The sequence below is a fragment of the Octopus sinensis genome, linkage group LG18 (genome assembly GCF_006345805.1).
Source record: "Octopus sinensis linkage group LG18, ASM634580v1, whole genome shotgun sequence".
NCBI classification, from domain to species: domain Eukaryota; kingdom Metazoa; phylum Mollusca; class Cephalopoda; order Octopoda; family Octopodidae; genus Octopus; species Octopus sinensis.
Window position 1 is genome coordinate 1,088,067 of NC_043014.1, and position 24,328 is coordinate 1,112,394.

The window sequence follows — 24,328 nt, forward strand, 5'->3', positions numbered from 1 at the left end:
ATACACATGTATAATGTATACATGTGTGTATATATATATAATGTATACATGTGTGTATATATATATAATGTATACATGTGTGTATATATATATAATGTATACATGTGTGTATATATATATAATGTATATACGTATATATATATATATGTATATTGTATACACATGTATATATATATTGTATACACATGTATATATATATTGTATACACATGTATATATATATTGTATACACATGTATATATATATTGTATACACATATATATATATATATTGTGTACACATGTATATATATATTGTATACACATGTATATATATATATTGTATACACATGTATATATATATTGTATACACGTGTGTATATATATATTGTATACACATGTATATATATATTGTATACACATGTATATATATATATTGTATACACATGTATATATATAATGTATACACGTGTGTATATATATAATGTGTGTGTGTGTGTATATCTGTATATAATGTGTGTGTGTATATGAGTGTGTGTATATATATATATAGTGTATGTGTGTGTATATATGTGTATATATATATATATATAGTATAACATAAATGTATATGTATATACATACACATGTGACTGTGTGTGTGTATGTATATATATATATATATATATATATATATATATATATATATATAATGTATGTATATGTATATATGTGTGTGTATGTATTTATATATACACACACACATGTATACGCTCGTGTGTGCTTGTATCCTTTTTGCATTCCCTTATTTTTTGTGATGGTTTCAATTTGCCTCTTTAACCTCATTCGCTCTCCCTCTCCACTCATGGCTGTCCATCCTCATCTTTGTCTGGCTCCAACCTTCTGAGATCTTTTTTCGTCTCTCCCCAACCACCCCCAACCTATGCACTGTCCACATTTCCTCAGCTGAGACACATAGATGTGTGGTTAAGAAGCTTACTTCATGCCTTTATGGTTTCAGGTTCAATCCCATTGCACGGTCCCTCGACCAAAATGTCTTTTACTATAAGTTCAAGCTGGCCAAAGCCTTGCAAGTGAAATTGGTAAATAGTAATTCTGTGGAAAGCCATTGGGTCCCTGTCTATACAATACGTGTGTATATATAATACATAATGTATGTTTATGTCTGTTTTAGGTTACCATTGCTTTAAAAATGATGTTGGTTTGTTTATGTCCCTTAAGTTGTTTGACCAACTGCAATCAACATCAGACTTATAAATAAGAACAGGGTTTGTTCATGTAAGTGCCCCAGCATGACCACACTCAGATGATTGAGACAAGTCAGAGAATAAATATATATATATATGCACACACACACATGTATCTACGTGGTGCTCACTCTTTTAGTGGGTTGTTATTGGATCACGGCCATGCTACAGCATCAGCTTGTCAGGCTTACACTCAATCATTTCAGACCATTTCATTACTTTGAATCTTTATCAGTTTTTATTTGCCCCACTGCTAAGTCATCAGACACAAAAGCCATTTCTTTTCTATAGACTGTCAACATTAATTCAAGACAAGAACGGGTGTGTACACACACACACACATACTCGCATGCACATATAAAAGGGTTTCGTACAATTTCCTTTTTACCAAATTCCATTCACAAGACTAGAAGTTGTAGTAGAAGACATTGGTCGAAGTGCTGTACCCTGGGATTGAACCCATAACCACATAATTGTGAATTGAGCTTCTTAACCACACATTCTTTCCTACTCTTCCATAGATGATGAAGAAGCAATTACACTCTATAGTTTGTTTTTTTTGAGAAGAGGGCGTTTGGATTGTCTCCCTTCCCTTGTTGCTGTCATTGTCGTCAAATGAAACATTTCTCATCTTTTTTATTTGATATGTGAGGCTCAGTTTTCCTAAAAAGAGATTTATTTCCTCATTGTTGTTGCCCTAACATTGGCATCTTTTGGGGCTTTGGTTTACAACGAAACATCATTCAACAGATACACATTGAGGACACACAACATTACTTCATTGGGCAATTGTTTACACTCTGTGTGTGTGTGTGTGTGTGGAAGAAACTTCTCTCATAGATGTTTTTTTTTAATCCTTTTTTTTTAGATTTAATGGTTTTCCAAATCCAGTTATTTTCAAAAACTTTTAAAAGCCAAACAACTTAGTGTAGATTGTCTAAGTCCATCTAGTTTAATTAAAGAGGGCATGTGTATATTTATTAGTAGTTTAACTCTGTTAAGACTCTTAGACAAGTGCTAGCATCTAGTCTTGAACTCGTAATCTTTGGGTCTGTAGTTCAGCACATATTTTTCATTGGAGTTTGTTGTTTTCAACTTCTCAATGTTTTGTTTTTTAGTCTTTAGTCGTAAATATACCCAGACACCCCCCTCCTCTTCCTGTTTCTGTTTTGATAAGTTTAAGTCTACAAAACAATTTTAAGATATCAAAACTTTTTTAAATATTCAGTTTCAAGGTAGAAAAAGCCACAAGTTTTAAGATTTTGGTACTTTTAGCTGATGGAATATTCAATCTGTCTCGTTTGTTGTTTCTGCAAGACACAGAAAAATCTTGTGTTTGTGATTGCTTTTTTTTTTGTTCACCTCCTCTTCTATCACATCCGATGGACTTTTACAACTGGAAAATGTTGTCACAAGTACATTTGTATGTTTTTATTTTTTCCTTTTTAATGAAATTTTGTTGGTTAGTTAACTTGCTTAAGGTAGAACTCCTAAGACTGTGTTCTAGCTTCAGTGAGTTCTAACTTTGACTCATGCACCTCCTTACCCAAATCTCTTCCATTTTGAGTGAGACCGTAGGGTTGACAGACTGACTGACATTGTCACCAGACCGAGGCCAAAATGACTGACCCCCGAGAGTTTTGGCCTGTAATGGTGGTGTCCACTTTGTCAACTTTACTGAAGGAATCTGGTGCATGAGACACGATAAAGAGGTTGAATGTTGTTGAGAAGTTCTTGTAAGGAGGAAGGAAACTGAAATAAAATTTCCTGGATTAGCTTTGAAGTACCAACTGTCCTGCCAGGTCGGAGATTTTAAACTTTGGTGAAACAAACTCATTTTTAAAGTCCAACGAAATATTTAGTGCTTAGTCACAGTTTAACTTATTGCTAGAGATATTTTTGGTCTTTTAGTGTCACCTTTGTTATTATCAGGTGTCATTCTTAACACCTGTTCAGGGTATTAGCCAGCATCATCATACACCTGTGTTCATGATGTTTCATCACTCATTAACCTTAAATTTCTTATGGTTTCAAATGTATTGATTTACTAAAATATGACCCAACAGATTGGGTTAACATCATGAAGAATTTCTTCATCGATATTCTTATGTCCCTTAAAGATTGAAGTTCAGTCATTTTTATCACTGGATCCCTGAACCAGATCAACTCTGTCTCTCTCTAGGGTCTTTTGCTACTAATAAACATATCTCCCTGCTACCCAACATGTGTATTGAGTTCTCCTTTGAACTGTTGTCCCAACTCCTTACTGGGTATATTCCTTACATATTATATAAAATAGTTAACCATTTTCCCCATCACTTCAATATGGCTCTATATTGTTTGACTTAATTTAGGAAAACTGTCTTGAAATCTGACAAAGAAATCATCCTCATCGTTGTTGATTAATGTCCGCTTTCCAAAATCTAATTTGCTTAATTGTGTTTGTAATTTTGAGTGCAAAAGGTTGCTTTCTCTTTTGTGAATAATTAGGAAAAGAAGTTTTTTTTCTTTGTTTGTTTTGTAGATTTTTTTTTGTGTAGTTTTTCTAAAACTGAACAGTTTTTTTGGTGGTTGTGGTCTCTAATTAATCTAAAGTCTGTCCCATGTCTCCAATGTCGTGGAGGTCAGAGCTTATCTGGATCTTCAAGGTGCTTAGGTGTTGACAGTACAAGATCACTGAATAGACCCTGGTCCATTGCAGATTTAACCCACAGCAATCGCTGGTACTTGTTTTTTGGTTGTATAGACTGAAGCATTGTGAAAAGAAACACTTTGCTCTAAGACACACCCTGCTGCCCGGTTCAAGAATTGAACCCATGTCCTAATGATTGTGACCTGAACACCATAATCACTAAACTGTGCATTTGTGTTAGTAAAAAATATAAGGAATAAAGAATTTCTCAGTATTATAATGGTAAAACTAGAATCTTAGATATTTTCAATAAGAATTCATTTCCACAAAACTAAGAGCAGAGGGGGAGTTTCATTTCCATATTTTAATTTATCTAATTGTGATTAATTCCACAGCAAAGGTTAATAGGTTTAGATTTAATTCAGTTTGTCTGATACTTACTGTGTTGTGTGTAATTAAAGCCTGGTGTTTAATTAAGCTGTCTGGTGTAATGACAAGCCATTAAGTGCTTGACAGTTGGGTAGGAAAGGCAAAAGAAGTATGTTGTCTCTGATGAGCAATCCACCAATTGTAAAACAGTCTGTCAGGAGACATCCCTTTGATTGGGGGGGGGGGTCCACAAGTAGCAGAGAAGAATTGTGTTTATTTCCTTACACTTATATAATTGTAATTAATCTAACAGCAAAGGCTTTCTCAGAGGTCACGATTTAATTTTTGTCTCTGATCTCAGACAGTTCTGGTTTTGAATTCTTTAGAAGTTTCCTGTCATAGAACAGTCCTCCACTTTTCTGTTGTTTCTCTTTTATTGATTCCTGTTGGTTGTGGCCATGCTGGGATACTACCATATTTATTTATTTATTTATTAAAAGAACCCTTTCCCCCCCCTTAATATTTACTTCAAAGACCCTCCCTCCACTTCTGCATTCCAAACGTTCCATTCTGGAACACATTGGTTTCTAAACCAAACCATTGTTGGTTCAATCCATGGTTGTTTGTTTAGGCACTGGTGACTGCCGTTATTTGATCCCCTAGTGGTGTCTTAGAGAAACTATAGAATATAGTTAGTCTTGAAATCTTTCTCTCCTTCTTCATGTATGACAAACCCTTTTATTGTACCTTTTTTGTAAGTGCCTTAATTACATTTCCATCTCAACTTTGAAAATAAAGATGTTAATTTTATACCTCGTTTCATTCATTAAAATATTGCTGCTTAATTCTTTCTCTATGTCTACAGAAGTTGTGCAGATCTTTTAAACAACCCCTCCTCAATGGCCCTTCGCTTTTCGTCTGCCACACATTCCATCCTCAGATTTCATCTCACTTCTCCTCCAGTTGGGTCTGTAACTCAATTCAAACTCCTGCTGCTTCCATCCAGAGCGGTCACTATGTCCTCACATTATGCTGGACAATAGGTGTTGTGTCTTCAGAGGATGGCAATGGTGGCCGACAAATGGGACAGAAACATTTGGCCAATGGTGTTGATGACAAATGGGACAGAAACATTTGGCCAATGGTGTTGATGGAAGAATACTCAAAGACATTTGCCAAGACGGAATTACAAAGAAATCCTTCTGCAAGGCTGTGATGCTCCAGCTGGTACACATCATTATAACACTGGGTCAGTTCCGTGTGGCAGCCACTGGACGTGCAAAGATAGCAATGATGTGGAGATCAGAAGAAGGAAAATGAGAAAAGGGACAAACCCAAGAACACCTGAAATATGAGAATCTATTGGACAGAAGTGAAGAGAACTGTGGCAGATGCTTGACCCCTGCTGGAGGAAGCTGGCTGTTCTAGGATCCACTTCGGTGGCGGCCAATACGATGCCAGCAAATTACGTTTGAATTCTCCCAACAAAAAGAATCTTGTGAAGAATCTGAATCCCTGCTTCTTTTACCTTTATCTACTGTCTGGGATTTTCACAAGCGTTGGGATTCTTTGTTCTGCTGAAGAAGCAACAACTTGGACCAATCTGGCAGTTTCTATGTGCTAAACTTGATCTGCTAAAAACAACAGCAACCTCACCATTTTAAAAACACAATAGTTATGGAGACATTAAACTGGAATGGTCATGGCTGGATCAGCACTGATAAGGAACTAAATTTCTAGGGGTTATTTGATGCCACTGACCCGTGTGTGTGACTGGTGTTTTATCCCTGAAAGGACGCCAATGTTGGTCTTGGCATGATTTGAACCCTGGGACAAATACTGCAAGGCTTTTTGTTTTCTTTGTTTGTTTGACCAATCCTTCCAGCTTTTCTCTAGAGTTTAATGTCGTAAATATGATAGAGCTACGTCCTAGTTATAATTAGGACACCTTGTGAGATGTGAGCAGTCTAATGATATAACATGAATAATTAAAAGGTGTCCAATTAGCTAATTACAATATTGATTGGTTTGTAGAAATAGTTTGACAGTGGAATAAATTGGGTTTCTTTGAGGAAGAAGTTTGAATTTAATCAAAAACCAACAAAATGTGTTCATGAGAGAAATATGTTAGAAATCCTGTCGTCGATAGATTTTGGAGGAATTCTTTGTATGGAGAGAAATTAATTTACATTTAATCTTGTCTCTAATTAATCCTGATGCAGGTACCTTGATGTTAATTATTTCCGTAAATTTAATACATAAGTCCAGGATCTAGCAGCCCATGACAGATGCATAATCAGGACACGTTTGAGTGATGGTGACTGACTCATTTGGAACCTGTACTGCTGTCAGAGAGTAAGTGTTGTACCATCAGGATTGCTAATTAAGCTAATGGTTTTTTTTCTTGATCTGAATACCTCACTAACTTAATTACACCTGTTATGTGAGGGTGGGTCCGTCCTTGTGCTTAGGTCCACAGCTCACAATCATAATGTTCCAAGTTCAATTCTGTGACTGGGTGATGCAATGTACTTCATTTCACATTGCTCCAGTCCATGTAGCTGTAAAGGTGTACCACCCAACTGCCATTGAGTCAAGGGTGAGAGAGTTGAGGTGTCTGTGCCTGCTCACAACTACAGAGACACCTGAAAACCAATTAGTGGAAAGCATGTCATACTCACCTGTAGTATATTATTTTTTCTTTTGTCCCAATTCCCTAAGGCTTCAATTGTTGGCCCCAGTGAAATGTCGTCCTTCCTTCCTTGCCACCCCTGAAGCTTCCTACTAAGAAACTGGAGCAAGCAGAGTTATGTCCCTTGCTATACAAATTCAGTGACAGCAGAAAGGTTTGAACCTATGACATTCCAGTCTGTAGTCAAACCCCTTAACCTCATAACATTCCTCTGGCTAAAACCTTCCATTATGGTTTGAGGGGAATTATATTCCAATTAGTTGAGTAATTAAGAAAACGTTAATTATTTTACTAAATTTCTCCAAACTCTTGATTATTTTTTTAAAAGAAATTTATAACATGAGAAATTAATCTCATTAGAAAATATTGTTAACGAAGCTGTTAAGATATATCTTTATAAGTGGCTGCTGTGATCCGTCTCAGGTTGATAATGGTGTTCAACCATTAACAATAATGGCAAAAGGCTCGACATTTTATTGCAAGGGGACAAGCCCCAGTGCACAACTGGTATTTGTTTTATTGACCCCCAAAACCGACCCCTGCAACATTGGACCATTTCGTCCAGCATTTCGTTCTGGGTTCAAATGCAAGCAAGGTCAGCTTTGCCTTTCTTCCTTTAATAAGTACCAGTTAAGTACTGGGGTCAATGTTATCAACTTAAAACCACACATCCGAAATTGCTGGCCTTGTGCCAGAATTTTGAAACCAAGGTCAATACTTTCGAATCCAGCAATTTTAGAGGGGAGGGGGTCTGGGTTACACTGACACCCCCCTCCCTCCCTGGTTCTATGTTTATTGACCGCAAAAGACTAATAATGAAGGCTTCCAATTTTGGCCCAAGGCCCCATGAGGATGAAAGTTAAAAGCCGACCTTGGTGGAATTTGAACTCAGAATGTAAAGAGCCGGAAGAAATGCTTGCTAAGCAGTTTGTCCAATCTGCTAACGATTCAGTCAGCTTAATTAAGCAAATAAATAACAGAACTACGACAAAAACAAACAATCTTTGTTAATCTGAAAAATCTGTGAGATATCTAAATAATGTATGTTAATTAGATGCATGTGCCTGTCCCTCGAACAGCATCCAGCCCAGGGTTAATTAAAATGACAAAGATTTGGCTAAAGTTTTAGCAATGAACAAAAGAAAGAAACCGGGGGGGGGGGGGGACAAAGTCAATGATTTTGTTTTGAGTGAAAATAAAAAGGACATTCCTGACATAACCATTAAACCAAGTGGTGGTGGTCATGGTGTTGGGGGAGTGATGATGGTGGTGGTGGTGGTTGTTAAAGTGGTCAAGGGTCAGCGTCCATCAGCTGATCATTTGGGACACAAGTTCGTTAATGTGGAAACTACCCTCCAGGGTCAGTGAGAGGAAACGTTCGGCAGCTTTGGCGCTGAGGGTGCGAAGGGCTGGCAGCCGTAGCAGCATCTTGCCATAACGCTGGAGGTCACTGGAGTACTTCTTGGAGACATAGCGTCGCAACGTGTCGAGGATTCTCGTCTGCATGGCAGCAACCTTCTGTTTGTCTTGGACACCTGAGGCATCTGCAACAGAGAGAAAAAAGATCAAGAGAAAAAGAAATAAGATTTGCTATGGGACAGGTGGGGGGTGAAATGAATTCTTAGATTATAAACTAGGTCCAAGCGACCTTTGACAAGAAGCAGGCTGCATGAGACCTGGTTCATCCTCAGGTAAGCCATGCTGCTAAAAGACAAGAATTCAAGGTCATTCTTCATTAGACATGGCATTCAGAAAGCCCCGTGGGCAGCAGTTTGCTCAGGACTGTTACAAACCCCTTGAGTTTAATTTGGCTGTTTTGGGTCAGAAGATTGCTTTCCCAATCATGTAAATTTCGCAAAACCAAACTGTTTGGCACCTTGGACAAGTGTCTTTGACTATAACCCTTTAGCTGATACAAGCCTAGGGAGAGAATTTGGTAGATGGAAACTGAAAGAAGCCCATCACATACACACACGTGTTTGGTCTTGTTTGTCAGAAACAGGTGAGGAATGGCAACAAGAAAGTCTGCCTCACTGAATTCCATGGAACTCATGTGAGCATGGAAAAGGGGACATTAGACTACTGACCAGGAGGAGTGGCTGGTCAAAAGGATCTCAGTCCAGGTAAGTAATATGTAAGAGAAAGAAAAGGAAATTAAAAAAAAAAAAAATCAACATTTGGGTGTGACTACTCACCTGGATATGTTAAGACGAGAGCATTGAGAATACAAAATTCTGAGTGGTCAAGGTGGATACTTTTGAGACAGAGGGAGAACTCGACAGAGGCATTGATGAGTTCGTTGCCCCAACCCATGTTGGTAGCATAGTTGATTGGAACGAGCAAACCTTCAGCAAACTTTATCACATTGTCCATTCCCATTGACCTGTGGCAATAAATAAAAGAGAAAGGAAATAATTAAATTGGAATATTACAAGAAAGGGGCCTGAGTGGAATTTTAAAGGGTCATTTTGTAGTTTGGTTAGGGCTTCTTTGTTACAATGAAAATATTGGCAGGTGAGGACTGTCTCCACCTGGATCCATTTTTATGTCTTGACCGGTCAGTCTCCAGGATGGCAGGTCCTTGCTAGGAGCGCCACCGGACAAATGGTAAACCATGACAATTCCTATGTAACATAGCAGGGTAATAAACTGAAGACGACTGATCTTAGTGGTCATTAAGACTAGTCATAATATTTAGAATAAGGAAACAGAGACGGAGACTGGAGACTGGTTCCAGTCGATATAAAGACCTCGGTTGTACAGACTGGTCAGAAAGAATTATCCGTTAGAAACAATATAAACTGACAGTTTTTACCAGAAAACAGAACCAGTGGCCTACCTGTACGACAGACGAAGAACACTCAACTCCATGAACGAGGATTTCAACAGAGCTGTCTGGTCTGTGATACATAAATCTCGAAATCCTGGCAGGGAATAAAAGAACAAAGAATTAAGGTTGTTTTGAACTTTCACTACACAGTCATGGGGGGGGGGGTAAAGTACAAGACTTGTACCATTTGGAAGGCACCAGTAATTAAAATAAGACACTAATTTAGTGGATTATTAACCGTTTTGACATTGGTTCCCCTGAGACTGCTCCAGCATCCACAATACAGACTTCTTTATTGAAAACAAATTAAAAGCTTTCATCAGAATCTCTTTCATTTATGTTCCAGTTTAAAAGAATGAGGGGGATTTTACTGACTTCTTCAACTATTTTCAAAATTAATAAAAACAAAAGACATATTTTAACAGAAACAAGTCAACAAACGGGTTAATAGTTAATCCGATGTATATATATATATATATTATGGAATAGGGTCAGCCTTTTTGATGCAGACAGCAAAGTGGGGTTAATATAATACAGGGAGCAGTAACCCTTTGGACATCTGTCTCCCTGACACTGTCCCTGATTTTATCATACAAACTTCCTGTTTTAAAAATGACCTAAATTAAAACCTTTTCCATCCAAATTCTGTGTCAGTTTATATTTAAAACACCAGTTTGATAAGGAGAAAGTCTTTTTACTAAATTCTTCATTATTTTAAGCAAAATGTATTTCAGTTGAAATATTGTCACAAAAAATTTAAGCAGAAAAGAAATGTCAGTATTTTATATTTCCGAAAATGAGATTAGAAATGAAAAAAAATTGTAATCTTATTTTACCCCAGGATCGTCTCTTTTACTTAAAATGAACCTTAACTAAAACATCTGGATTTTACAGGCTGACTCTAAAGTCTCAATACAAAGGCAGCAAAAATGCTTATTTTCAATAATTTTTCCAACTACAGAAGTGGTTCTCAACCATTTTTTGGCCCAGGGACCCTTTTCCTATTTTATTCTACTGGACCTCCATAGCCATTTGGTGTATAAAAAAAAAAACATCCAATTTTATTAATTAAATATTAGGAATTGTAATTTTAAAAATTGTTAAAATATTTTGTTTTGTAGAAGTAGAAGTAATTTATTGCTGATGTCAATAACAAGATTTTATATGACCCCCCCCCCCGCCAAAGATCATGTGAACCTCGGATGAGAAACCCTGACATGGTTTCCATCATCAGTGATGCAAAGTTGGATCCACTTTTGTAAGATTCATCCCAACCTGATGCACCAACCCCAGGTTCCCATCAAGTTCGACCCCATTCATTAACAATGTGTTCCTTCGGATGATTTACATCCGTGGTTTCCATTGAGTAAAACTTCTCCTTTATCTGAGCCCAGTAAAAGAAGTGAAGGGGACAAACATCTGGTGATCGAGGGGCCCATTCCACAAGAATATTAGGGACATTTCCTAGGTATGCAGACTTCATGGTCATCCTATATTTCAGAACTAGCAGTATCGCCCGGCGTTGCTCGGGTTTGTAAGGGAAATAACTATATAAGCATTTTTAGAGAGTTACTTCCCTTATATAGCCCGAGCAAAAATCATTAAAAATGCGGAAAAATGATGGTAAATTTTTTTTAAATCGTAGACTCATACTAATATCCAAGAGGGCTCGATATAAATGACGACTATAAGATACCCGCTTTTGGTTAAACGGCACCGCAAAATGTGGGAGTAGTTAGGAATCTAAATTGGAGGAGACAGAGTCTCACACACACAACTTCAATTTTATATATAAAGATTATGAAAAAGGGGACATCAGAACGATGAGGAAGACAAATGATGATGTGTGTGTGTGTGTGTTACCTGGTACTTTCTTGGCCCAATCAATGATGTACTTCAACTCAAGATAACCACACTGAAGAAGTTCATTTCCTGTCAGGTTACAAATCTTAACTTCACCAGCAAAGATTTCTATAAAGGGAGAGAAGTCGTCATTATATAAAAAAAACATTAAATAATAATAAAACAACAAAACATAATGCTGACATCAAAAGAATTAAAAAACTTCGAGAGAGTGTGAAATATTTTTATGTGGGGGGGGGGCAGTGAAATTCAAAGCAGATAAAGCAATAATTACGATTGCTAAGTCTACAGGAGACGTGAGTTCAAGTCCCATGAACAGCCATCAACTTTTTCTCTCCAAAGTGTTTTTAAGTGTGTGGTTTAGTGGTATTCAGCTCACAACTGTAAAGTCACGAGTTCAATTCCAACCGGTGCATTGCGTCCTTGACACTTTATTTCACATTGCTCCAGTCCAGCCAGGGCTGGCAGAAATGAGTACTTGTGAGTCAAAGGACCGACCGTGTCACACTGAATCTCCCTGAGAACTATGTTAAGGGTCCACTCTGTGGAGTACTCAGCCACTTGCATGGAACACTTGTTGCAACTGACAGAGGCCATGTACATGCTTCTATTTATACATTTAATTGCTTCAAGACCCACCGTTCCACAAATAATTTAATCCTTTTGTTACCAACCCGGCTGAAACCGGTCTGGCTCTGTAGTACAAATATCTTGTTTACATAAGTTTTGAATTAAAATCTTCCACCAAACCTTTGTCACAATTTATGTTCCTAACACTAGCTGAATGATAACCAAGTTATTTTACTAAATTCTTTGTTACATTTAAAGTAACTGAAAGAAACACAGAACATCTCAGAATAAATATGGTAATGAAAGGGTTAAAATGTATTTGAAGAAGAAAGAATTTGTACCAAAGCCTCAAAACCCTCAACAACATGCTTCCTTCTGGAGGAACTGGCTTTTTCTACCTCAAGCGTAACCACTTGCTAATAACACTACCTCCACCACACACACCAGGGTACCTCTCTACTCTACACTGCTGTACCCATACTACCCACCCTCTAGTACCTACAACTGACCATTCATTATTCCCTCTCTGACCCCTAAGCTCACCTTCTGTTTTCGGTAACCTGTCGGGTGCTGCACTGATCACCCTCTCCAGTAACGTGTCGTGGTTCCTTGAAGTGCCACCACCACCGCCGCCGCCACCACCTCCATCATCGTTCTCTGCAATAATATTTTCCACTCTGCGCCGTTTGTGTCGATGTTTGCCTCCAGGGGTTCGATCCTCTCGCACAGCTAAAAATATCGATTTTTGAGAAAAAAGGAAAATAGAAAGATGAATTTTTAAAAAAGTTATAAATTAATTTACTCATTAAAAAGTTTAAAGTAAATTATATAAAATATGATAATCACTAGAGAGAGAGAGAGAGAGAGTGGACTGTCCACTAATAGTTCTTTAGTCCTAGGCTAGCCTTGGTCAAGCAGACCTATAATCAAAGACATTCCAGCTGTGACCATCCTGTCCTTTTCCTCATAATCTAGGACCACATTACCTAACATGTTTTCTAAGACAGTGGGGTGTGATTTAAAGGAGATTTGGCTGTTATTTTTAGCAAATCAAAATAGCATGTAGAGGTGTGATCACTGGTTTTGTGTGTGTAAGGAGTTCAAACAGAATTAGTTGTAAAACACACACAGTGTTGGAAGGGAACATGCTGTTGTGAAATAAAAATTACTGTTTAGCCCTAGGTCAGCCTTGATCTAAGCGACTTATGTTTAAAGAAATTCCAACTATGACCATCCCAGCTTATGTACAGAAAACCAAGTACTACAGTATCTAACATGTCCATCCTTAAATGGTGGGATGTGATTTGAGGGAGATTTGGTTGCTGTTTCTAGCAAGTCGTGTAACACATCAAGAGTCCCTTGGGAGTCATGGGTGATCAGAGAGGTCACATGACCAGACAGGGTGCAGTTTTAGGGAAAACAATGTAAAACAATGGTGAATATTATCTGAAGACCCAGACACGATAAGGGTGATAAATATTGGCTGGAGGGGACAGAAGAGACAACCAATGGGTTTCTGTTTCCTTTCTGATGTCTTAAAAGTAACCAGGGAACCAACAACATTTGGAATCTTTCTTTAACAACCACCCAGATGGTTTCCATAAAGGCAGATCCATCAAAAGACCCATTCTCTTCTCTCACTCACCATTGGACTCTTTGAAGTTCAGTGGAAGCAATGTTGCTGCTTTGGAAATGATGTTTAGTAAGCAAACCATTTGACCATTGGAACTTTTCGTCTACAAACTCCACCCATCTCTTATCTCTTGGATCAATAACATCCTATCGGATCACACTGCCATGGAATATGCAGATCTCATTCTTTCTACCAACTCTGGCATGCCCCAAGGTTCAGTTTTCTCCCCCACTTTCTTCCCTTTCTACATCAATGACATATTGCCACAACATTCCACGACCCCTACTCTTACACAGATGACACAACCCTTCGATACCTCCGTAACATTCCCCAACCATCCACTCCCACCCCAGACACCACACACCAAACCCACACTGATGCCAGAAACAGAAACCTCAAAAGCATCTTCCAGTGGAGCCAGGCCATTCTTCTCTCTTTTGACAGCAAATAAAAACAGGCAGCATTTAACTGGACCCCAAATTTTGGGCCTTGTTATGACGGAAGATTTCTCCTATCAAGATCATATCCATAAGGACCACAACCCCAAAACTGGGCCCATTTCTTTAAGGCCACAAAATACTTCAACCCCAAATAATTACTCAGGTAAGGTCCACAATGGAGTGTTACTCTCTCACCTGAGATGCTGCTGCTGTACAGACATCCCAAAACCCATCCAGATGAGGGTCACCTGACTGGTTGATACCAAATCACCCTCCTACCCACACGCTGTCTCCTCCCTTTGTTTTTTGTACCACTACTAGAATGGTCTCTGTTCCTTGAAACAGGCTCCTCTTGTGCTATCTCCCCTCAATCATCGCCATTTAACGTCCATTTTCCATGCTAGCATGGGTTGGACGGTCGACCGGGGTCTGGGAAGCCAGGAGGTTGCACCAGTCCCCAGTCTGAGCCTGTGGGTCAATACTTACCACATGACACCCCAGGCACCACACTAATCCCAATGTCCAGTCATTCTTCCCCAGAATGTTATCCCTCTGGAACTCACTTCCCAATGCTAATCTTAAAAGTTTACTGACTTATTTCAGGAATCTCAATTAAGTCTTCAGATGTTGGCTTCCTTCAGTCTGAAGAATGTTGATGGCATCACATCTCATTAGTCTTGGAGCAGCTGAGATGGTCTTGACCATTCTGACCCATCACCCAGATCCAGCAAGTGAAAAACAACACACACACACACACGTATGCATTCTATATTATATATCATCATCATTTAACGTCCGCTTTCCATGCTAGCATGATATATATATATACATACACACACACACACATTAAATGTGTGTGTGTGTGTGCATATATACACATACATACAATCCACACACGTACAGAGGAGCCCCCTTCATCCCACCACAGTCCACAATTAGAGGCCAAAGTGTCACGATGTCCTGCGACATCGGTCAATAGTTGAAGCAGTGTCAGGATATTTGATGTTCCTGATCAGGACGGCTTTGAAAGCAATGGATTACAAATAATTTAACACACACACACATTGTGGACCCACCTAATGACTCTTGTGTGTTTAGGGGCGGGGGGGGATAACTGTACACTGTGGTGGTGGTCGTGGTGGAGAAGTCAAGTTAATGGGTGTCTAATGAAGAGGTTGCAGAACAGAAAACACACAGCTTCTGTAATGGGGGGGGGAGGGGGATTGTATAATGCGCTGGGGATTATTGTATGGATATAGCTTTACATGTTTATACATCCTTTCTCTATATAAACATATATATACAATTGTTTGTTTGTATTCCACCTGCCTTCGTCTTTTGTTTATTTCCGTAAACCTGCCTTCGTCTTTTGCCTATTTTCATAAAGCTTCCCGTTATATATATATATACCTATACACATACATGAATGCACACGTGTATGTATGTATGTGTGTGTGTGTGTATATATATATATATATATATATATATATATTATATATATATATATAATATATATCATGGCTGTACAATGAGAAGGTCACTCCCCCCCCTGCCCCAATGTAGAGCACATTGGACGTCTGCTACTATAGCTTGATGCCAATCAAAAAGTCATGGAGGAATTTAATAGATGGAAACTGCAAAAAAAAAAAACAAAAACAAAAAAAATCCAACTGTTGTATGTTAAATAATAATAATAATAAACATTGTGTACAGTGCTCAGGTGCACTACAACTCATCTAAAGTGTATATATAATCAGGTGAAGTTTCGGCGGATTTCGGAAAGCATGAGGGCCTTAAAAGATGCAGTGTCATGGCAGTCAACAACTGACGCAGGCAGTTTATTCCACGCTTCAGCAACTCTGAGCGTGAAAAAATGTTTCCGAAAGTCATGGGAGCTGTATTGTTTTCTGACTTTGTAGGCATGTCCACGTGTGTTAGACACATGGAGATCAAAAAGGTGTTCAGTGTTGTTGTTGGTGAGGTGGTTGATAACTTTGTGGGTGTTTACCAAGTCCGTCGCCAAACGCCGGAGCTTCAGTGAATCCATGCCCAGGGAAACAAGGCGCTCAGAATATGGTAGGTGTCTGATGGAGGGTATGCGTTTGGTTGCACGTCTCTGGACAGATTCCAGGAGGTCAATGTTCTGTGCAAGATAGGGGTTCCAAACTGATGATGCGAATTCCAAGTGTGGTCGTACCATAGCTGTATACAGTTTTAAATAGATGGCTGGAGAGCGGCTAACAAAAGACCTGCTGAGTGATGCCAAGACACCCTCGGCCTTCCTGACAATCTTAGAGATATGCTTTGACCAACGCAAATCACTGCTGACAGTGATGCCTAGGTCACGCTCGCAAGAGGATTTCTTGATATCAGTGTTGTGGAGGGAGTATGTGAACGCAGGGTTTTTTCTCCCAAAATGCATGGTGGTACACTTGTCCACAGCCAGTTTCAGTTGCCAGTCTGTGATCCATTGCTGCATTGTGTCTAGGTCTGATTGCAGGAAAGAGTTGTAGACATCAGGATCTGTCCTCTTGATTTCAAGGTACAGCTTGATGTCGTCTGCATATTTCAATACTGTGGCATTCTTTAAATTGGCATCTATGTCGTTAATGTATGCCACAAACAAGAGGGGACCAAGGACAGATCCCTGTGGTACACCCGATGACATCTCATATGGTGTAGAGTGCTGTCCTAGAACTGTGACTACCTCCTTTCGGCTGAGGATGAAGGATTTCAACCAGTTAAAAAGGTCATCCCCCACACCCATTGCAGAGAGTTTCACCATAAGCTTTTGTGTGGCACAGAGTTGAAAGCCTTAGCAAAGTCAAGGTAGACAACATCCACCCATGAGCCACTGTCAGTAATCTGAGTAATGTCCTCAAGGAACTCGACAAGCTGGTCACTGCAGCTGGAGTTAGGGACAAATCCATATTGTGAGGGTCGGATGAGACTGTGAGAGCTCCAGAAGTTCCAGAGTGTTTCTCTGACACACGATTCCATCAGTTTTGCAATACAGCTAGTGAGACTGACTGGGCGATAGTTGACAGGTGATGTGCGGTCGCCCTTTTTGAACAGAGGAATGACACTGGCAGTTTTCCACTGCTCCGGAGTAGCACCATTGTTGAGACAGTACTGGAAGAAAATAGAAAGCTGGTGTAAAAGGAAGTGCCTGCCACGTTTGAGAAGCAGGTATGTAACTCCATCGAGACCAGGGGAGGCATAGTTGCGCTTATTTTGAAGGTGACGTCGCAGCATTGCAGGTGTAAATTCCATAGTTGTTATGGAGTTTGCTGTTAGTGATGGTGAAGATGGTACATTTTGACTTTCAACAGTGAATATGTTTGCATAGCACTCGGCAATGAGTTCTGCGCATTCCTTGGGGTCGTCAGTGATCTGGTTTGTGTGAGGGTTGCGAAGAGGGCCCACTGGAGAGTGAGGTCTCTGCTTTGAGTGCACATATTTCCAGAAAACCTTGCTGTCAGGATTGGCTGCTATGCACTGTTCAAATTCAAGCACTGCTTTTTTTGTCACTTGCTTGAGATGGTTGGAGGATTTATTCCGCTTCTTCCTGTTGGTGTCTGATTTATGCAACCTGTATTCCCGTTCAGCAGTCCGACGTTCCCTCCTGGCAAGTCGGACCGCTGAAGTTTCCCAAATTGCCCTTTTGGGGCGGTTCTTCTTTTTTTGTTTACGTGGCACTGATGCTGCACATGCTGCCCATATTGAGTCCAGGATACTCTGGAGTATAGTATTCACATCTCCAGAGTTGTAGAATTCACGCCAGTTTGGGTGCTGTAGTTCAGTGTGGTACAGGTTCCAATCTGCTCTCTTCCAATCGAAGGAAGCAGATTGGAGATGGTTCAGGTTTTTGTTGCCCGCAAGAGCCAGATTGGCGATGATCATAGCATGATCAGAGTCACCTAGAGGTTCCTCCGTAGTGCAATTGATAACCGCTTCAGGAGTTGTGGTGAAGAGCAGGTCCAAGGTGTTGTCGCCTCTTGTTGGAGAGGTGACTACTTGTGACCAGTTTGAGTCCAGCACAAGCTCAACAAAATCGTTTGCACTCTGTGGCCAATGGAAGGTCTCCCAATCGATCTCAGGATGATTGAAATCGCCTGCAATAAACACATAAGTGGCTGTTTTCCTGGCAGCAGCTCGGAGGACATTGCAAAGCTGTGTGTCCCGATGGTAACTTGGGGGACGATAAACAACGCCAAGCAGGAGTGTTGACATGGTCATACGCACGTCACAGAAAAAAACTTCTTCTTGTGATTCGTTCAAATCGGCACAAGGAATTACCAAAAAATTTGAACGAACGTAGACCATCACACCACCACCACGGCGGTTAGTGCGGTCCTTACGGAAGAGGTTGTACCCCGTAATGTTGAAAACCCCATCACAGAGTAAGGAATGCGCCCATGTTTCCGTAACAGTGATGAAGTCAGGGTCAACACTTCTGACGTAGGCGTTGAACAAATATATTTTGTTGCATAAACTGCGAGCATTTAAGGACAACAATTTGTACCCTGCTCGCAGTTTATGATGGTGTGTAGAGGATGGCAGGTTGTTCTGGCTTAGTTTCCCTGAGTTGCTGTAGTCTTTTTAGTTATTGTGGGTAGAGAGCACTCAGACCAGCTGGTATCTCTCTTCCACGTTTCAGCAGTCTTGACAAATCTCCAGATTTGTCCATCTTCCCGAAGACTGAAGCTTTCCTGTAGAGCTGAGTTCCTATTCAGGGAAGCCACTACACGTAGCTTCGTATATATAGTTGCCAATTCTGTACAAGACATTGTAGATCTTTAGCTGGGCTAAAAAGTCACATTCGATCACAGCACCACTAACAGTTAAGCTTCGTGCAATGGCCATACTCGATAATGAGGGGGCAGCCATCATATATATAAATATATTGTCTTTTCTTTTGAAAAATGTTTTTGTTACACAATTGCTTGAAAGTGCTGGAGTCGAACCTGAGACAGTAGACATTATAGAACTTGGTTTGAGAAGAAACAAAACTTAGACAATCCTCCTGTGGTCATGATTTACATCCAACACAATAAATACACCAAGACAAGGAACGGATCCCATATTATTTAGATTAGGAATAAGAATTACATGAGGTAAGAAGTAGACGTGAAAAGGATAAATAAAGAAAGAATGATACAGCAATTAAAAATCAGATTAAATTTAAGATTAGCACCAAGACATTGACTTGGTGTGTTTATTGTGTTGATGGAAATCATAACTGTGAAGGCGCGTGGCTTAGTGGTTAGAGCATTTGGCTCATGATCGTAAGGTCGTGAGTTCGATTCCTGGCGATGCGTTGTGTCCTTGAGCAAGACACTTTATTTCACGTTGCTCCAGTCCACTCAGCTGGCAAAAATGAGTTGTACTTGTATTTCAAAGGGTCAGCCTTGTCGCACTCTGTGTCACACTGAATCTCCTTGCGAACTACGTTAAGGGTACACGTGTCTGTGGAGTGCTCAGCCACTTGCACGTTAATTTCACGAGCAGGCTGTTCCGTTGATTGGATCAGCTGGGACTCTCGTCGTCGTAACCGACGGAGTGCTCCAAATCATAACTATAGAATGATTATCTAAATTTTGTCTCTTCTGAAACCGAGTTATATAATAATATATATATATATGTCCCCTCTATACTTTAAAACTCTCAACTGACACAAAGCCATACACACACACCTCAATACTATTCCCCACCTCCCAGTTGAGGGGGTTTTCTCATGTAAAGAACTCGGTGACTTTGTCAGGGCTGGTGCCATGGTACAAAGCACCCAGTACCCTCTCTAAAGGGTAGGAAGGGCATCCAGCTGTAGAAACCAGGCCAAAGCAGACAAATGGAATGTGGTGCTGCTCCTGGCCTTGCCAGCTCCTGTCAATTTGTCCAACTCATGCCAGCAGGGAAAAAGGGATATTAAATGGTGATAATCCTCATCAACATGATATATCATCATCTTTCTGACAACACTTACAAGAAGAAGAAGACTTATGAAGATTGATCTCAAGATGCTGATCCTCGAAGAAGAAATGAAAAAAGGTCAAGATGACTGGTGACTCTCTCTCTGCTGGGGTAGACCGACCCACCCCAATACACACACACATGGCAATAGGTTTGCGTTAGGGTTAGAAGTTTGTTTCCCAATCACATGGTTTGGGGTTCTAGTCCCACCTTGGTCAAGCATCTACCACTCTAGCCCTGGGTGGACCAAAGTGCTGTGAATGAATCTGGTACTTCATTTAATCAACCCACGAGGGATGAAGGGCAAAGATGATCTCAGCAAGATTTGAACTCAGAATGCAAAAAGCCAAAGGAAATGCCACTAAACCTTTTTGTCTGAGATGCAGGCATTCTTTTCTCTCTTTCTTTTCTACTCAAGGCACAAGGCCTGAAATTTTGGGGGAGGTGTCCAATCAATTAGATTGACCCTAGTATGCAACTGGTACTTAATTTATTGACCCTGAAAGGATGAAAGGCAAAGTCGACCCTGGCGGAATTTGAACTCAGAATGTGAAGACAGATGAAATGCCGATAAGCATTTCACCCAGCGTGCTAACGATTCTACCAGCTCTTCACCTTATCAGATTGCAAAAATATTCTTGTTGCCAGATACGGAATTCTTCAGAAGTGTCTGCATCAATATCCTGCTTGATAATGGCGCTCCCTGCCACTCCCTTACATTGAAACCCTTCAATGGTATTTGGCCCAGACTATGAGAAAACAGCAATGACAACCAGTTTGTAGGGACCGGCTGGTTTTGTTTGTGGGTTTTTTTTTTAAATGAGATTTGCGAAAATGCAATCATTAACATAGAATTAACGACAATGATGATAGTGATGATGATGATGATCTCTCTTGAGGATGTAACGGCAGCAGATCTCTGACATCCTGTTGAGGTCATAATGTTGAGGTGTTCATGACTTTCCCAGGTTTATTTACAGAGTGAATGTCCCCCCCCGTCTCAGCGGGAATGTGAACTGTGCTCCATATCCTGCTTTTCTGGCAAATTTACGCTGCACCCACTGACCTTCAGGGTGGGGGTGGGTGGGAGGGAAGAGGATTACTCTTAGCAGCAACAACAACAACAACCAGTAAAACAACATTTACAATAACAACAGTGAAAACATGGTTGTCAAGGACAATCACAAAAAAACAAAAAAAAAGGAAGTAAACCAACGGACAATGAAGTGATTGTCATTGTTACTGGTGCTGCCTCTACAATAGCAAACGCCCACCACCACCACTTCTGGAGGTGGGGGTCAGCACCAAATCACCACCACCACCACTTCTGGAGGTGGGGGTCAGCACCAAATCACCACCACCACCACCGCAACAACAAAAGCTGTCAAGGTCAATAAACCACCTGTTTATTGTAATATTTTCCCACAAAACATGTTTGGTGTGTTTGCTTGTTTGTTGAGTCAAAAATTCACGGTTAATCTTACTCCAAGGCAACAAGATACAACCAACGACACTGGACCTCCACACGTTTCTTTCTCTTTCTCTCTCTCCTCGTTAACAAGACGAGCCATCTAGCGCCAGTGTGGTGGTTGTTCTATGCGTCCCTTTCTAAACCTGTCAACTATTCTTTGACTGTCAGATGTCATTCTATAATGTTTGGTGTCCAAGTCACTTCTATTGAGCAACTGGCTGAGAGAGAATATGGCCCAGAAGGTGTCAGATATAGAGGATACATTACTAGGGTAGAGTTCTGTGGGGAGATCACTTCTGCATAGGGATCAGATACAGAGGGTGCATAAATGGGGTACACTTCTGTGTGGTACCACTGCTGATTATATGAAAAGTCAGAAATAAAGACTATGTTAACGGAGTACCTTTCATGACACATTGAAGAGGTACCTCAATTATTATAGGCTATATTTGCAGGGTACAATTACTACGGGAAATTACAGGGTTATATCCCAGCCAGATTCATTTTGTCTTTTAAGCTTCAAAAGTTGATAAAAAAAGTGTAACCATCATCATTGTTTTAACGTCCATTTTCCCAGGCTTGCATGGGTCAGATGGATACCCTTCCTGTTGCCAGTCTTCACCTGTTCCCAAGCAGAGTAATATTGCCCCACGGAACACTGGAAATGAACACCACCACTTTACAATCCTCACGTGATGTCAAGACAAGGATACACACACACATAATGCATATAAATAAACAAACAAATATCTTGACACAATGGGCTTCTTTCAGTTTCCTTTGAACAAATCCACTCATAAGGCTAATCTATAATAGACAACAAGTTGAGTTGATATGATTAACGACAACTTTGATAGACTCTGCAAAAGAATCAAAGTAGACTCAGAAGTGTCTTTGAGGACATATTCCACTTACCGTCTCTTTTCATGCCAACTTGCAGGCAACGCTGGAAGCGACAATGTTGGCAGCTGTTTCTGGTGAATTTGTTGATGATGCAGTGGCCGCTGTCTTTGCACTTGTAAATCAAATTCTTCTGGACAGTCCGTTTAAAGAATCCTTTACACCCCTCGCAAGAAAATGCCGAGTAGTGATAGCCCGACCCAAGATCATTGCACACTAAACAGTATCCGATATTAGACTGGTCCATTTCCATGGTAGGGGAGTTCTGGTCGATTGATGATCCATTGGAGATTTCCAGTTGAATGGTTTCGGTTCCGCTTGACATTTGTGATGAGGTTGGAGAAGGCATCGTGATGATGAGTTTACCTTTAGGATCCGGGGAACAGTTGTTGGAGGATGTCATTTCCTGGTTTTCCAGAACAATGTTGGAACTTCTCTCAGCATCCGAATAATCGGATGTCAAGGAATTCAACTTGTCTGGAGATTGGATCGTGATAACAAGTTCCTTTGAGGAGTTTAAGGGGTCTTCATTGCACTGCTGGACAGAATCGCTTTCTGAAATGTCGACGGCATTCTCATTTGCCGTGTCAGCCATTTAAAGAGAAGATGCCTGAAGAAAATGGAAAAACCAAGGTAAAAGAAATGAAAAAAAAAAATCAGACAAATGAACATCACTTTCTCTTTACTCTCTTACTTGTTTCAGTCATTTGACAATGGCCATGCTGGAGCACCGCCTTTAGTCAAGCAAATCAACCCCAGGACTTATTCTTTGTAAGCCTAGTACTTATTCTATCGGTCTCTTTTGCCAAACTGCTAAGTGATGGGGACATAAACACACCACCATCGGTTGTCAAGCGATGTTGAGGGTACAAACACAGACACACAAACATCATCATACATACATATATACGTCGGGCTTCTTTCAGTTTCCGTCTACCAAATCCACTCACAAGTCTTTGGTCGGCCCGAGGCTATAGTAGAAGACACTTGCCTAAGGTGCCACGCAGTGGGACTGAACCAAGATCCATGTGGCTGGTAAGCAAGCTACTTACCACACAGCCACTCCTGCAAGAAATTCTAAAAAATTCACATAATTTCATAGTCATCACCAACATCATTTAAAGTCCATTTTCCATGCTGGCATAGGTTGGAGAGTTTGACAGAAGCTGGCAAGTCAGAGACCTGCCCCAGGCTTCTGTGTTTGCTTTGGCGTGGTTTCTACAGCTGGACGTCAACTGAGAATGGGAGGGGTATTGAGGGTGGCAGCTTTGTGCCAAGTGATGAAAGAGGAGGGGGTACATGGCTACTCAGGTTGGGAAAGGGGAAAATGGGAGAAAGAGGATGACGAAGAAGGTGTGTCGATTGTACCTTCAAGAAACCCCTGAGAAGAGAATAGAAGTGGTAGAGAGGAATGGATAGGGTGAGGAGATGGGTAAGGTCATAAAACCAACAATGTGAAAAGGAAGGGGGGAGCAATGCAGTGAGTGATGAATAGGGGTGGAGGGATGGGGGAGATTTTAGGAAGATGGGTTTCGAGGAAGAGATTTGTCAGGTATAGATTATGTAGAGGGGCAGAGCCTCAATTAAAAAGAACCAGCCCCAATACTACCCCTACAGGGAGGGTATATATAAACAAGAGGTATAAAACTGGTCTATAGAAACTCAAGCTCTGACTCATTAATTTATGGTTCCGCAAATTCTAATTAGTAAATAATCCTATAATTTCTTAGA

At 40.2% G+C, this 24,328-nt stretch overlaps 1 protein-coding gene across 1 annotated transcript in view; it reads right to left on the reverse strand.

The window, feature by feature from the left end:
• Positions 1-7,906: 7,906 nt before the first annotated feature.
• The window catches only part of LOC115221570 (retinoic acid receptor RXR-alpha-B), a 30,036-nt gene continuing 13,614 nt past the window's right edge, over positions 7,907-24,328 (reverse strand). Inside the window, exons 2-7 of the mRNA XM_029791772.2 lie at positions 22,613-23,207; positions 12,724-12,909; positions 11,611-11,718; positions 9,757-9,841; positions 9,113-9,300; positions 7,907-8,461 (exon numbers count right to left, since the gene is read on the reverse strand). Coding sequence (XP_029647632.1) covers positions 8,226-8,461; positions 9,113-9,300; positions 9,757-9,841; positions 11,611-11,718; positions 12,724-12,909; positions 22,613-23,192 — 1,383 coding nt within the window. The 5' untranslated portion in view covers positions 23,193-23,207 and the 3' untranslated portion in view covers positions 7,907-8,225. The remainder of the gene's footprint in view (positions 8,462-9,112; positions 9,301-9,756; positions 9,842-11,610; positions 11,719-12,723; positions 12,910-22,612; positions 23,208-24,328) is intronic.